Here is a 13,116-nt window from a genome sequence, read left to right as displayed (position 1 = left end):
ACACAAATTTGGTGTACAAATCCTTATCAGCTTTTACTATTTTACACTCCTACACTGTTTTGACATATGAAAACTAGAAGATAATGATGTGTCTGTTGGCAAATTGAAGTGCTGAATCACTGTTGTTTAGTGTAAGTGGCTCAGCTGTGCTGATAGGTTTTTTTTTTCAATATTAAAGAATATCTAAGAATCAAAGATCTAGATTACCATTCACTGAGATCTGAAATGAGCTGTTCTTTGTGCTCTGTACAGGCACAGCTAATATTCTCTCCTTGCAGCTGCTGGGAGGGAAAATAGGATCATCTCCTGAAATCTCTGCAAGAGCTCTCTCTTTCCAGCAGGCTTAAGTTAACTGGACATGGTGAATGACTAAAGAATGAGGGAATTTCCTGTACATGCTCAGTCCATGTAAAACATCTCTGCAGCAGGAAGATTTATTGACAGCTATCCTCTGAAACATTTGAAAGTTACCAACATGAATGTTAGCAGAAAAATACAGAGCTGTGACATGACATTTGCTGAGAACCATTCAAAGATTAGGTTCTTTATACATCCTTATGCAAGGTGACTTTAATAAAACAGTTATGAACAAATACTGAAAATAATTTTGCTGCTAATGGAGAACAGAAAAAGCTGGTTTTGGCCTGGTTCCTGGGGACAAATCCTGCTGACTGTATGGAGAGCAAGAAAGTGTACACTTTGATATTAAAGGCTTTTGGCCAGCGTAGGTAGATTCCTGACACAGATACAACCAGCTGCTGGAGCCCCCATTCACATTGGAAAACACACAGACACTCCTGCTAGTTCAGCTGAACCAGTGAATGAAGACAAACAATACGTCTGAAGTTCATTTCCTTTCTAGATATAATGACAGTGGACACAAAGAATACTGAACAAGCTACATGACAATAAGGAAGCAGTACTTCTCATTAGCTTATCCTGTCCAAATCCAGAATTCTTTCAGATAGGTTAGAATTAAACAAATTAGGTCTAAACACAAAGTAGCACACTGCTCCTGGTTTTGGCACTATTTCTAGCATCCACAACCAGAAAACTTACATGTGTCCTGTAAAGACGTGGCCAATTTACTTGATAAAGATCTGACGGTGACTTGGGCTTAGGGCTGAAGTTCTCACATATATGTGAGACTTGCAAGTACATTTCTGTCACAGCAGAATTTACACCTGCTCTATAAATAACAGCATTACTGAAAAGTTTTACTAATTTCAAACTGATAACTTTCTCTTTAGATATCCTCTGTAACATACCTTTCTCTTAGTTTTATCAGAGAATGATTGAGCTTTTAGATGTGACACACTAAGTCTTGCGTACAAAATAAAGCACTGAGAATGTCTCTTTTAGAAATTAAAATTATACACGTTCCACGGGACTTCAAATCATGTCTTACTAAAATACTGTAAAAAGCTGAAATCATAGCATTTAGAAGGCTGCACCTAAAGCAGCAGCTCCCAAGACAGAAGTCAGAAGCTCATGTTGGATTGTGGCAGTTACTAGTGAGGTTGCAACATGTACAGAGTCATATTGGCTTCTGCTGTCATTGTAGACATTGTGAAGAACTATTGGTCTGGGAAAGTGGTTGACAACCCAAATAACTTGGAAGTTCTTCCCCAGAATAAAAGTGTATTTCATGTGGCATCTCACTGGCAATTAAGAAAAACAACACAAATCCAACAAGAAGGATTCTTTTGTTTCAGGAACTGGCTTGCTATACTGATGTGTTTGAAGCAGTAAGCACTTTGCAAGCACATTTATCATGGTATAAAATGACAGCATATGTGAAATAATTATTTTACTCTGTTTTAATGGTTGGCTTCTAAGGACCAAATTATTCAAGAATCGTCATGCATTCTACAAATTATATACCTCTTATACCATATTTTCAGAATAAATATTACCAGAGCACCTTACTACAAAAACAGTAGCCACTTTTTTTGAGGGACAAAGTGTCAACAAAGAATCTATACAACACAATTAACCTAATCCTTAAGAAATAATTTTTATTCCCAGTTAAGAATGGAATCCCCTCTACTCAGCAATGGTGAGGCCACACCTGGATTACTGTGTCCCGTCCTGAGCTCCCCAGTACAACAGAGACAGGAGCATATTGGAAAGAGTCCAGTGAAGGGCCACAAAGATGATTAAAGAACTGGATCATCTCGCATATGAAGAGAGGCTGAGAGAGCTGGGACTGTTGAACCTACAGAAGAACAGGCTGGGGGGGATCTTACTGATGTATATAATTACCCAAAGGGAGAGTGTAAAGACAACGGAGGCACGTTCTTCTCAGCAGTGCCCAGTGACAGGCCCAGAGGCCAATGGGCACAAACTGGAACACAGAGCTTCCCTCTGAACTCAAGGAAACACTGTTTCTGCGAGGGTGACTGAGCATTGGCACAGGCTGCCCAGGGAGGTGGTAGAGTCTCTGACCTTGGAGATATTAAAAAGCTGTCCAGACATGGTCCTGGGCAACCAGCAAAGGTGGCCCTGCTTGAGCAAGGAGGGGTGGACCAGATGACCTCCAGAGGCCCCTTCCCACCTCAACCGGTCTGTGATCACCTGAAAAACAAACACATTTAACCTGCTAGCTATATTGAAGCAGTACACAAGCAGCCCACTAACTTTAACAGCTCATCTCTAGACTAGACTTTGAAGCTACAGCTCTTCTCGCCTTCATGTGAAAACCTTCAGAGTCTCTTTCAGGAGAGTAATTGGAATGATTTGTTCTAGGACACTCCGAAAATAGGAAGACTACATTTGCTATTGAACTGTGACTGTTCAAATTCTCACCTGGTAGTCTCTCTCTGGAAGTCAATCTACATTCAAGGACAGAAGCAGTACTTAGATCCATATATACACCCAGTCTTCATAGTCAAGAAGTCCAATCATAAAGATCAGTCTGCAAGATCAAGACAGAAGGAAGAAAAAAAAAAAAAAAACAACAAACCCCAAACTACTGACTATGTAAGTGAGTAAAGATATTTCACAGAACAAAGTACACTATGAACTCCTTGAAATCACAACACTTGCTAAAAGCAAAGTTCCCCCCTCTGACCTTGCTCAGACAAACCAGGCTGGGATGAAGGGCAGGTATGCATGCCGTGTCACAGGGAAAGAGGTTCATCTGCAAGCTGCTTACCCTAGCTACAGACAAAAGATGTGAAATATCAAGAATTACATCAGGACCTAAAAGGGACAACTCCTGTGCGGCTTCCTTTTCCAACCTGACCTTATTTTTGGCAGAGCAATAACATTACTTGGGGGTGGGAGGGATGGGCAGGCATAGGAAAGCAAAAAAAAAAAAAAAAAAAAATAAAGGGGGTACGGAAAGAAGAGAGAAGAAAAATAAAACCTTTGCCTCTGGGGAGTCAGATGCCAATAGGAGATGACACTTTTGTGAGCAGGTTACAAGGACTCTACGATATTCAGATAGAAAGAATTATTTGGTTTTGGGGGTGGAGCTTTTAAATTTGTTTGGTTTTAAACATAGGTTTGCATTACCATTGTCAAAAAGCTACTCTGAACTATGTGGCCAGATAGCACTTGAGGGCAAAGTTCTGCTTACTTGTTTCTAAACGAACACAATGAGAATTTCCATTTAATCTTCAATTAAAATAGACTTCATTCACTGACTGGAGCACAGAAGTTTCCACTTGAAGTACTCCATGTTATCAGAAAAAGCTAGCTTTCATACACACAGCAAAACAACATAACAAAACATTACACAAGTTCTCTATGGATTTCAACACAAATGAAATCTGTCTACCTACTGAATTCACTGCTATCTAGTGTGTTATCATTTCTGTAGGTATTTAGGTCAACATTACAAATCAGTAGCTTATGAACAAAACAATGAAGTTATTAGCTCACCAATAATGCTTATGGTCTTCTTTCCATGGCTGGCTGACCTGCTTTACTTAACCCTGCTTGTATGAAAAGCACTAGCTGATAAAATACTATTCTGACACTGTAATAGTGATTTTTTTTTCTTTAATATCATTGCTTTCAGTGAGAAAAGACTACCATCAGCGTAATTTAAAAACTAGGATGTTGGCAAATTATCAAGTTGCTACACGTTAATCACTGCCAGACCTCCCCAAAGCCAAACAAATAGTACCACTTATTCAGTGACATAAAGCCCGAGTTTTGATGGAAGAAAGAAACCTCAACCAGAATCCATTCCAAGAGAGCTTTTGCTTCCTCTTTTCTGGTGGAGCATCTAGCACTAAATTGTCTGGCAATGGTTTCTGTTTCTCTGTGAAAAAGGATGGTTTGACAAGACCTTTAAAATCTTAGCTCACTGTTTTTGCTGGAGTTTACTGATTGCAGTCTAAATGTTATTATAATGAACTTCAAGGGGACCTGGAAAATGTTCGCTGTAATCAGTGGGTTCATCACAATAGGAACGCTCAACCATTTACTATATCAGAATAATGAAGAAACATCCCATCTGAACTGAATATCAATATATAATAGTTTCAGGTAGCTTATTTCACATTGATTAGCATTTAAATTATTCTTTTAAAATAGAACAGCCAGGAAATAGGAAAAAAAAAATATCACAAATACTCTTACGCTGAATACAATAATAAAATGGAAAAAAGAACAAACCAACATAACTGGTTCAATCTTCTGTATGTGCTGACTCTAACAAAGATAACTACCAGTGAAACCTCTGGGGTGTACTTTGGCATTACTTTAACTGGAGGTTACTTGTAAACAAGGCTCATTACAGTGATTTAAGTCTGCATGTCAGGCCCAGGGTAGAATGTCATATTTTGCACTATGAATTCTGAATTCCTGACATTCAAGTGGTTTTCATTTCTTTGTATGTTCCAAAAATTTTGCTAGAAATAAATAGACCAACTTCCATCCTAACAAGGAGTGCTATGCAAGAATGTTGTATAGCTTGCTTGTCCTCTTCACTAGATCGCAGTTGCAGACTAAGCATGATTTGCACAGGTGGAGAAGTACATAGGAAGAGAGAAATAAACAGCTTCTTAGAACAGTACTATTAAAAGACAGCACCTTCTACCCTAGCAAAAGCTCAAAATTAATTCCTAGCAACATTAAGTAAAAAACAAATAAGCAGACAAAACCAAAACACCACAAAACCAAACATTTGAAAATGTATCTATATTTGCCTCAAGAAACACTAACTTCTGATGGGGAGAGAAATCTTAAAAAGCAAGGGCAAGAATAAACTGTGGTTCCTCGTGTCAAGTGGGAACTACTTTGAGAGCCCACTTTGGAGAGAAGGGCTGTCCAAGCCTTAGCAAAATTCAACGACAAAAAGTGTAGTTACATACCACCTTATTTGCACTCACATTATCAGATTAATTTGCACTCAGCAGCAAAGCTGCTACAGAACCACCTAGTGATCCAGCACATAAAGCTGACAGAGTCCACAGACTTCAATGAAGAGCTGCTTCAAAGCAAATTAACGACGACAGAAAGCTGTGGTCCAAGTCAATCCACCTTCAAGACTTCCAGATACCTTGGCTTGATATTAACTGTAAACTGTCTAATCCAGCTCAATTACATACAGTTAGTGAGCTTGCTGCTCCAAATCTTGTTTAGTTGATTTTAGCTGCTGCGTGTATTTCTGTTCAAAACAGTATAAGAGGGTGCTTAAATAAGGATGTAAGTTTATTAAGATGCTTCTTGGGACAACTGTTTAACCATTTTACCACTACCTTTTGTCTTTTAAGTCATATTGGTAAACCAGCATGTGCAAACAAGATGTAGTAACTCATGCAATTAACATTAGTATTCACAGACAAAGCCTCCCATGAAGAGATTTAATTCTTCATTTTCCATTGACTAGTCAGGCTCAGTATTCAAAAGACAGTGGGTGAGTTTATGCTAATGGCTATGTTTCAGAATCCCAACCCTTAATGAAAAAGAGAAATTCAAGATTCATCAGTAGTATAAAGATCCTTTCTGAAAGACTCTGAAAGTTACCTTACAGTCACAATGTTAGGGGAGGTTGATTTTACCAGTAGCTTGCGAAAACTTGCTGCAAAAGTCAAAATGGGCAAGGTTTCAAGAAAGGAATGAAGGTGATTTTTAATATTTTTTAATATAGATAAAGAGAAAATTGTTACTACTTTAAAGGTAATGCACATATGACAAGCTCTCTAAACCATTGACGTGCACCAAATCAGAAAAGAATAAGCTTGGGAAAAAGAGGCAGTTATGTGCTCTGCTTGCCTTTATGGTCGTCAGGCAAGGATCTGTGGCCCACAGTCAAAGACTGGGCAAGACAACTTGGCTCACAGGCATCAACTAGAACTAGAGGTCTGACCTACCAAAGGGAATTTTGAAAAGAAGCACAGTTAGCTCAAGCAGGAGGAGCAGAGCAGAGTACCTGAGACTTACAGAATACAGTGAGAGCGGATATACAGAAATCTGTCACAGAAAAGAAAAAAAACCAAACCTGGCTGTCTGATAGGGAACAGCAAACAGCTGAACAAGGCAAGCCAGGACAGCCCAAGACACAGCTCTGAGAGGCATGACTTAAGTGACTTGGAAACCAAAACACAAGAGCCCATGTAACACAGCAACAGCATACTCCACAGGGCCTCACTGGTGTAGAATCAGGGTATGCGTTTTGTATTGTGGCTAAAACACAACCCTGTATGTGGACTTCCATTGCCAGCACCAGAGGTTTTGGTACAGACCCACAGAAGACTCCGGAATATTAGCAAATAGTTTTTATGAATAGCAAGTAGTTTTTAAGAATATAGGCTGATATATTACTTGAGAGCAACAATATGAAAATCCAGTCCTTCTCTGTGGAAAAGGGGATTGGATTGGGGGTGACAGTGGACAGTACAAAAAAGAAGGAAAGCAACTGCTGCAATACAGAAATAGGGCCTGGCAGCAGGAAAGTGGGTGAGAAGAGTCAATAATGTCCCTTTTACTCAACTGGCATGAGAACATCAGAACAAAGCTACTTAAATTTTTATGTTCATATCCAACCACAGCTATCTGAATAGGATTCACAGAAAGGACTAGACATTTCCCACTACAGGGATACCAGCAGACTCCCTCTGAGGCCAATTAACTCCTCATGGCCAAACCTGGAAAAAAGAAACAGGACAGAAGAAGCCTTACCATCAAACTTACTGGTCATCTCCTGGATGATAATAGCCTTAAAGAGGTTTTCCACAAGGCAAGGCTTACATGCACTCTGGGTGTGCTGACATCTGCAATTATCCCCAAATGCAGGAAAATTTATTGCATATCTGTAGCAGCGGAAGACTGTGTTTACATCCTCCTCACATATTAAAACCAAGCAAACAAAAACCCCATGATGCCGTCAATAAGACTGTTAACAGCAATAAAGAAGTATTTTCAGGGAATGACCTGGAATACTGAGCCTCTTCTCACTGGGACAGGCCCAGAGCACAGCCGCTGGACGAAGCCAGAAATAATCTCTCAGCTGCAAGAGATCAGTTCTTCCTCCACCCTCAACAGAGGAGTTTCTTCATAATGCGCACAGATCCAGGACAAAGTCAAACCCTCTGGGCCTCTTCCCAGGAGCTCACATCTGACTGGTTTTTGGGACAAAATGCAGAAAAGAGCTATAAGGTCTGCAGTCAGAGACAGCAAAAGGAGCAGATGCAAGGATTATGATGTCCTGCTTTGCCGTAAATGTATCAAAGGGCCTTTGATATAACAACCAAAGAATGCAACTGTACTGCCAAGTAGAGGATAAGCAATTCAGGGAGGTGGTTCAATAAATTCCCAGACAGAAACAGAAAAGGGCTGCAGAGACTGAATAAGGATTGTTGTACATTTTGCTGGGATTTAATAGCACCTGAGCTCCTGCTGTGTGCGGGTGGGCTGTAAACATGCAGATGTCTTGTCACAGGATGATGCAGGGAAGCCAAGAATAGATTTGGGACACAGCTCGAGAGCCAGGATAGAAGTGAACTCAACCCCTTAAGACTGCTGCCTCCCAAGCTGAAGAGTAGATACTGTAGCAAAGACAGATTTACTGTAAGCAGGAAGTATTCGGGCACAGGCAAAGACCAGCGAGGCCACATAAACAAGGACAAGCCAACACCTTAAGAGAAAACAAACCATTGTTTCAATCTACTTTATTTAAATACCAGCATTTAATAGCACTCCTCTGAAAAAGTCTCTTCAGAGCTGCAGAGAAGCAAAGGAGTAGCTCATGGAAAAATTGGTCTTTGATAAGATCTGACCTTCTTTAAAGTTGCTGAGATAACTACCAAGTAGGAAGTCAAAGTGTGACTACATCACTATCTTAGTTTGGACCAGGAGAGTGCTCTGGAGCAAGTCTCAAAGTTGTTTCCAACTCCATTCCAGCAGTCTGTGCTGCTGGGTTCTCTTGGCACATCTGACTCAGATCCCTTCTAGATCACATAAAACCAGGAGCCATCCTCCAGCTGCTGACAGGCACTCAGTGCTGGGATCATACTACAACCGGCCTGAAGGAAACCCCCAAAACAAGGATACCGTGGATGCAGGTTTCCCAGCAGCAAACGTTCTGCTCCCAGTGGTCTCATCTGCCTTAAGCACAGATACAGCCCCACAGCAGTGGAACTGTGGGGCCTCCAGTCTCAAACAGCTGAATACAAAGACTGTCAAATGGGGAGAGCCTCAGTAAGACTCTTCTGAATGTGCATTTGTGTCAGTGTCCCTCCTCCTCAGACAAATTCAAACTCAGAAAATTACATATTGCAACAGGGCAGGACAAGAAGTGGGTACATGGGAAGAGAGCCTGTAGAACTAACAACTCCATGTCTGAAAGGATTATGAATGTGCTCCTTGGAAAAACAAACCAAACCAAAACCAAACAACTGAACAAACACAAAACAACAAAGTAAGAGGAATTCTTGTATTTTGCCCTTATATTTGTATAAGCCTTCACCTCCCAGTGCTCCAAAGATATGACTCTTCTTTTTTTTTAGTTTAGACTGCAAGAAGAGCTTCCAAAATTTATTGGCACAGCAAGGCTGCCAGCATCTTTTACATAATTCTGCTAGTATACTGCTGATATAGAAAATAAAGCCCACCTGTCTGGTGTTGTACTATTGGAAAAACTGCACCGTTTTTCTATATTATATATGATTATATACTAGAAACATTAACTCATTATTCATATTAATTTATTACCTTATTTCACATACTGAATCTTGCCATTTCAAATACATCTGACTGCACTAGCATAATGATGTCCAGCAGGCCAGTCTTCTACATGTTTTCTAACTTAGAATTGCTTTCCCTTCCTCTTGTTGTAACAGCTTAGCTACATTAAATTAACATTATTTATCTGTAGAAAGTCTGCCTAAAGAGTTATTTTTTTGAAATGAGGGCAGATCACACAACTTGCATTCTCTCTGTTTCTCCCTGTATCTTAAGATTTTAATGTACGTGCTTCAAATAATTTCTCACAAAGCCTTGGGAGAAAAATATTATAACTTAATGCCTAAATGAGAGCAGTTTTCTAGTCAAAATGCATTCATGCCAAATGGAGATACTTGAGTAAAAGCATTTCACTTATGAAAGTGTGCATTATAACAGTTGAAATTGTGTGCTGTTAACAATCAGAGTACCATAGGTCTTTAATCTTTTGATACAGTGATGCCTGTTTCACTATTCTACTTAGGATCTTGCTTACTGAGTATATGTAACAAACCAAATGCTTATTTTTACTTGAGTGTTTGTTAAGATATTTTTGATAGGAAGAGGAAATTCTACAAATTGACGCCCTTTGCGATTATCATTGACACACAAACAATTTTTCAGTGGAATTTCCAATTTAACCATTTTGTCAATGTCAGTCCCGCAGTTCTAAGTCCACTCACAAGCCAAGCCATCCTTTCTGCTTCCCACAGCCCAGGTAATGCCGGAGCTGCACACCTGCCCCAGCGCCACTAGTGCAAGTGACACGTTAACTGGAAACAGCTTAAGATCAACATGTAATGAAGACACACCACAGGAGATATTGCATCACTATTTGGGAAGTCGGAGTAGTCTCAGCAAGAACCCCTAATTAGCGGCACGCAAGTTAAGCTTGTTTTCATGGGACTGTGTGTGGGGCAGGGTTTGGAAGAATAAGAACATAGGGAGGGTTGTGGAGTCTCCTTTTCTGGAGACATTCAAAACCCGCCTGGACGCCTTCCTGTGTAACCTCATCTGGGTGTTCCTGCTCCGGCAGGGGGATTGGACTGGATGATCTCTTGAGGTCCCTTCCAATCCCTAACATTCTGTGATACAGAATCACATATTTTTCTCCATATTTCAGTACAGTTTCAGGACCCTTACACCCACGCTAACTACTTCTTTGGTGGTTAAACATTTGCTTCAGGAGACAGAAATACGAGGGTACAGGCGCTGTTTGAGGAAGGCAACAAACGCAGGTATCCCACTCCCACAAGTGTGTTCGAACATACAAAATCCGGGGGGTACGGCTGGAAGGGTCCCCATCTCAAGCAGAAAGTGATTTCCCTCATCTTGGGATGACACCAATGTCTCGTCCCGCGCATTAACCGCGTACGTAGGGGCCGCACAAAGAAATCAAACCCGGTTCATCGAGCGGCACGGGCGGGAGGGCGCCCGGGCCCCGGCAGGAGGGAGACGGGGCTGCCCAGGCCTGAGGCAACGGCCGGGCGTCCCGCCGCCCCGCGGCGCTTACAGCCCCGGCCCCGCCGCTGCCGGCCCCCAGCCTCCCCCTGGCCCCTGTGAGGGGGCCCGCCGGGCAGCCCCGGGGCAGCGGGGCCGGGGAGGGAGTGAGGCCACCCGCTGCCGGCCACTCACCCGGGAGCGCGGCGAGAAGACAGCGGCTCTCGGACCCGGCTCTCCCCGGGGCGGGACGGCACCAGAGTCCCCGGCCACAGGGACGGTGCGCGGGCGATCGGGGCTCACCTCACGTCGCGGAGCGGCTGCCAGCACAACCTCCGAACGAAGGTCAGAGCCCAGGCCGCCATGACACGGGGAGCGAGGGCGGGAGGAGGAGGAGGCGGCAAACCCCGCCCCGCCGGAGCCACCGCGCCCGCAGCTGAGGGGGTGGCGGCCGCCCCCCGCGGCGGGGACCGTCTCCAGCGCCGCGGGGAGGCCGGGCTGCGAGCGGTGGCTTCGCCGGGAGCCGCTGAGGGGACAGCGGCGGGGCCGGGCGGGCTTGGCGGGAGCCGTGAGGCGGCAGCTCGGGCCTCCGCTGGCGGGAGGGAGCGGGCGGGCAGGCCCCTCTCTACGAGAGACGAGGTGCGGGTGTGACAGCGCTCTGGAGCCATAGCCTGGGGAATGCACTTCGGGGTCAGAGATGAAACAGGCTGTCGTGGAAGCTACTGGAGAGTGTCCACAAGAGGGACACGAAGCTGGTGAAGGGTTCGGAGGGGAAGCCGTATGAGGAGCGGCTAAAGTCACTGTTTTTGTTGAGCCTGGAGGAGACTGAGGGGAGACCTCATGGGGCTGCAGCTGCCTCACAAGGGGAGGAGGAGGGGCAGGCGCTGAGCTCTTCTCTCTGGTGACCAGTGACAGAACCCAAGGGAATGGCAGGAACATGTGCCAGGGGAGGTTCAGGTTGGACATGAGGAAAAGGTTCTCCCCCCAGAGGGTGGTGGAGCACTGGAACAGGCTCCCCAGGGAGGTGTCACGGCCCCAAGCCTGACAGTGTTCAAGAAGAGACTGGACAAGGCCCTCAGACACACGGTGTGACCTGTGGGGTTGTCCTGTGCAGGGACAGGAGTTGGACTCCATGATCCCTGTGGGTCCCTTCCAACTCTGGACATTCTACGACTTCTAAGCCTGACGGGCAGCCGGCACTGTCAGAGAGCCGCCTATGGAAAATGAGCAGAGGTGAAGCCAGTGGGCAAAAGTAATGGACTTGGCTCAGCCCCTCAAAAGTGCCTTGTAACACACATCACCTTATTGATGGGGGCCATTACTTGTATTATCTTTCTATTTTGGCCTGCTAGGTAGCTCTTAAATATGTTTGCGTCATTATTTTTCCACGCAAATCACCTGAACAGCCTTGGGTCTGTACCTCCGTAGGGGTGGTGCCGTGCAAAGGTGGAATAAACGCTAGTGTCTGTCTCATCTAGCTTCAAATATATTGCTATTTATTGCTAAGCTTTTGCACTTTGACCTTTAGCTCCTGAGGGTATGTTTAATTTTTCCTTGCTGACATCTCCTTTGGGAAAGATGTTTCTGTGTTCAGTCAGGTGCTGGGAAGATCTTCATGACTGGAATACTCAGCTCTGTCAGTCTCCTTTCAAAAACATCTAATAAAATCGCCTTTTAGTCCTGATTTGATTGTTTGTTTGTTTGTTTTTCCTTTCCCCAAAAGTAAATGCATTTAGGACTTTGAGTTCTCCCTCAAGGATAAATGTTGCGGGGTTCTCCTTCCTTGAACCTTTGGTTACAGTTTTCCAAAAGTGTACACAACTGTTTGAGACCAGTGATTAGGATGGCACTTGGGTTTTTTTTCCTCATCTTGCCATGGTTGTGATGTGTGACCCCGGTCAAATCACACGTAGCTGACTTTTTCTAAGATAGCCTTGAATTTCAAGCACGAATTTTCTTCTTTGAACTTGATACATCTTGAATTTTGCTTATGATTACAGATGCAAAAGCTTTGTGTTTCTCAATTTCAGACACAACCTTTACTGGTATGCATCTCTAGCTGACCTACTTAAAATAGGTATTTATTTGCGTTTTAGCCTCTCAGTGGCAATTACTTTCTCTGCTACACAGAGTTGTGAGATGAAATTAATTCATGTTTGTAAAAGACTTTGAAAGCACCTTTCTGAAGATGTTGTATTAAATGCTATTGTTGTTCTATACGCTTACTTGGCCCTGATCAAGCAAAACTCATGGCTTTAAAGTATGTACCTTGTTAGACAGAGACGGTATTTTGAATGCATAAAACCAAACTGTGAGCTAAATTTTTCCTCTGACATACAGGAATGAGGCTTTCTATGAATAAGAAAGAGGAGAATTCAGCTCTAAAATGCTGGCATTTGTTTTGTCAAATAATAGTTTATTTTACTGAAAGCTTATGCACACAACAGTTTTAGTCTTGTAGTCTGAAAAGGCCAGAAAAATAATTACAGGAATGTAATG

The 13,116-nt window shown here is 43.1% G+C and overlaps 1 protein-coding gene across 6 annotated transcripts in view; it reads right to left on the bottom strand.

Moving 5' to 3' along the window:
- ECI2 (enoyl-CoA delta isomerase 2) overlaps positions 1 to 11,006 on the bottom strand; it is a 33,846-nt gene extending 22,840 nt beyond the window's left edge. The window contains exons 1-3 of one of the 6 annotated variants that reach the window (XM_065628171.1): positions 10,813 to 11,006; positions 2,809 to 2,917; positions 2,449 to 2,577 (exon numbers count right to left, since the gene is read on the bottom strand). Coding sequence is in view for 1 of the 6 variants with exons in the window: in XM_065628169.1 (XP_065484241.1) it covers positions 10,921 to 10,982 (62 nt within the window). In the remaining 5 variants the exon portion in view is untranslated. The remainder of the gene's footprint in view (positions 1 to 2,448; positions 2,578 to 2,808; positions 2,918 to 10,812) is intronic. The other 5 variants (XM_065628172.1, XM_065628174.1, XM_065628173.1 and 2 more) reach the window with 5 other exon arrangements.
- Positions 11,007 to 13,116: the final 2,110 nt, after the last annotated feature.

Source organism: Caloenas nicobarica, chromosome 2 (genome assembly GCF_036013445.1).
Source record: "Caloenas nicobarica isolate bCalNic1 chromosome 2, bCalNic1.hap1, whole genome shotgun sequence".
Taxonomy (NCBI): Eukaryota; Metazoa; Chordata; class Aves; order Columbiformes; family Columbidae; genus Caloenas; species Caloenas nicobarica.
The sequence above is the reverse complement of the archived record's forward strand: the minus strand, read 5'-3'. Positions and strand labels throughout refer to the sequence as shown.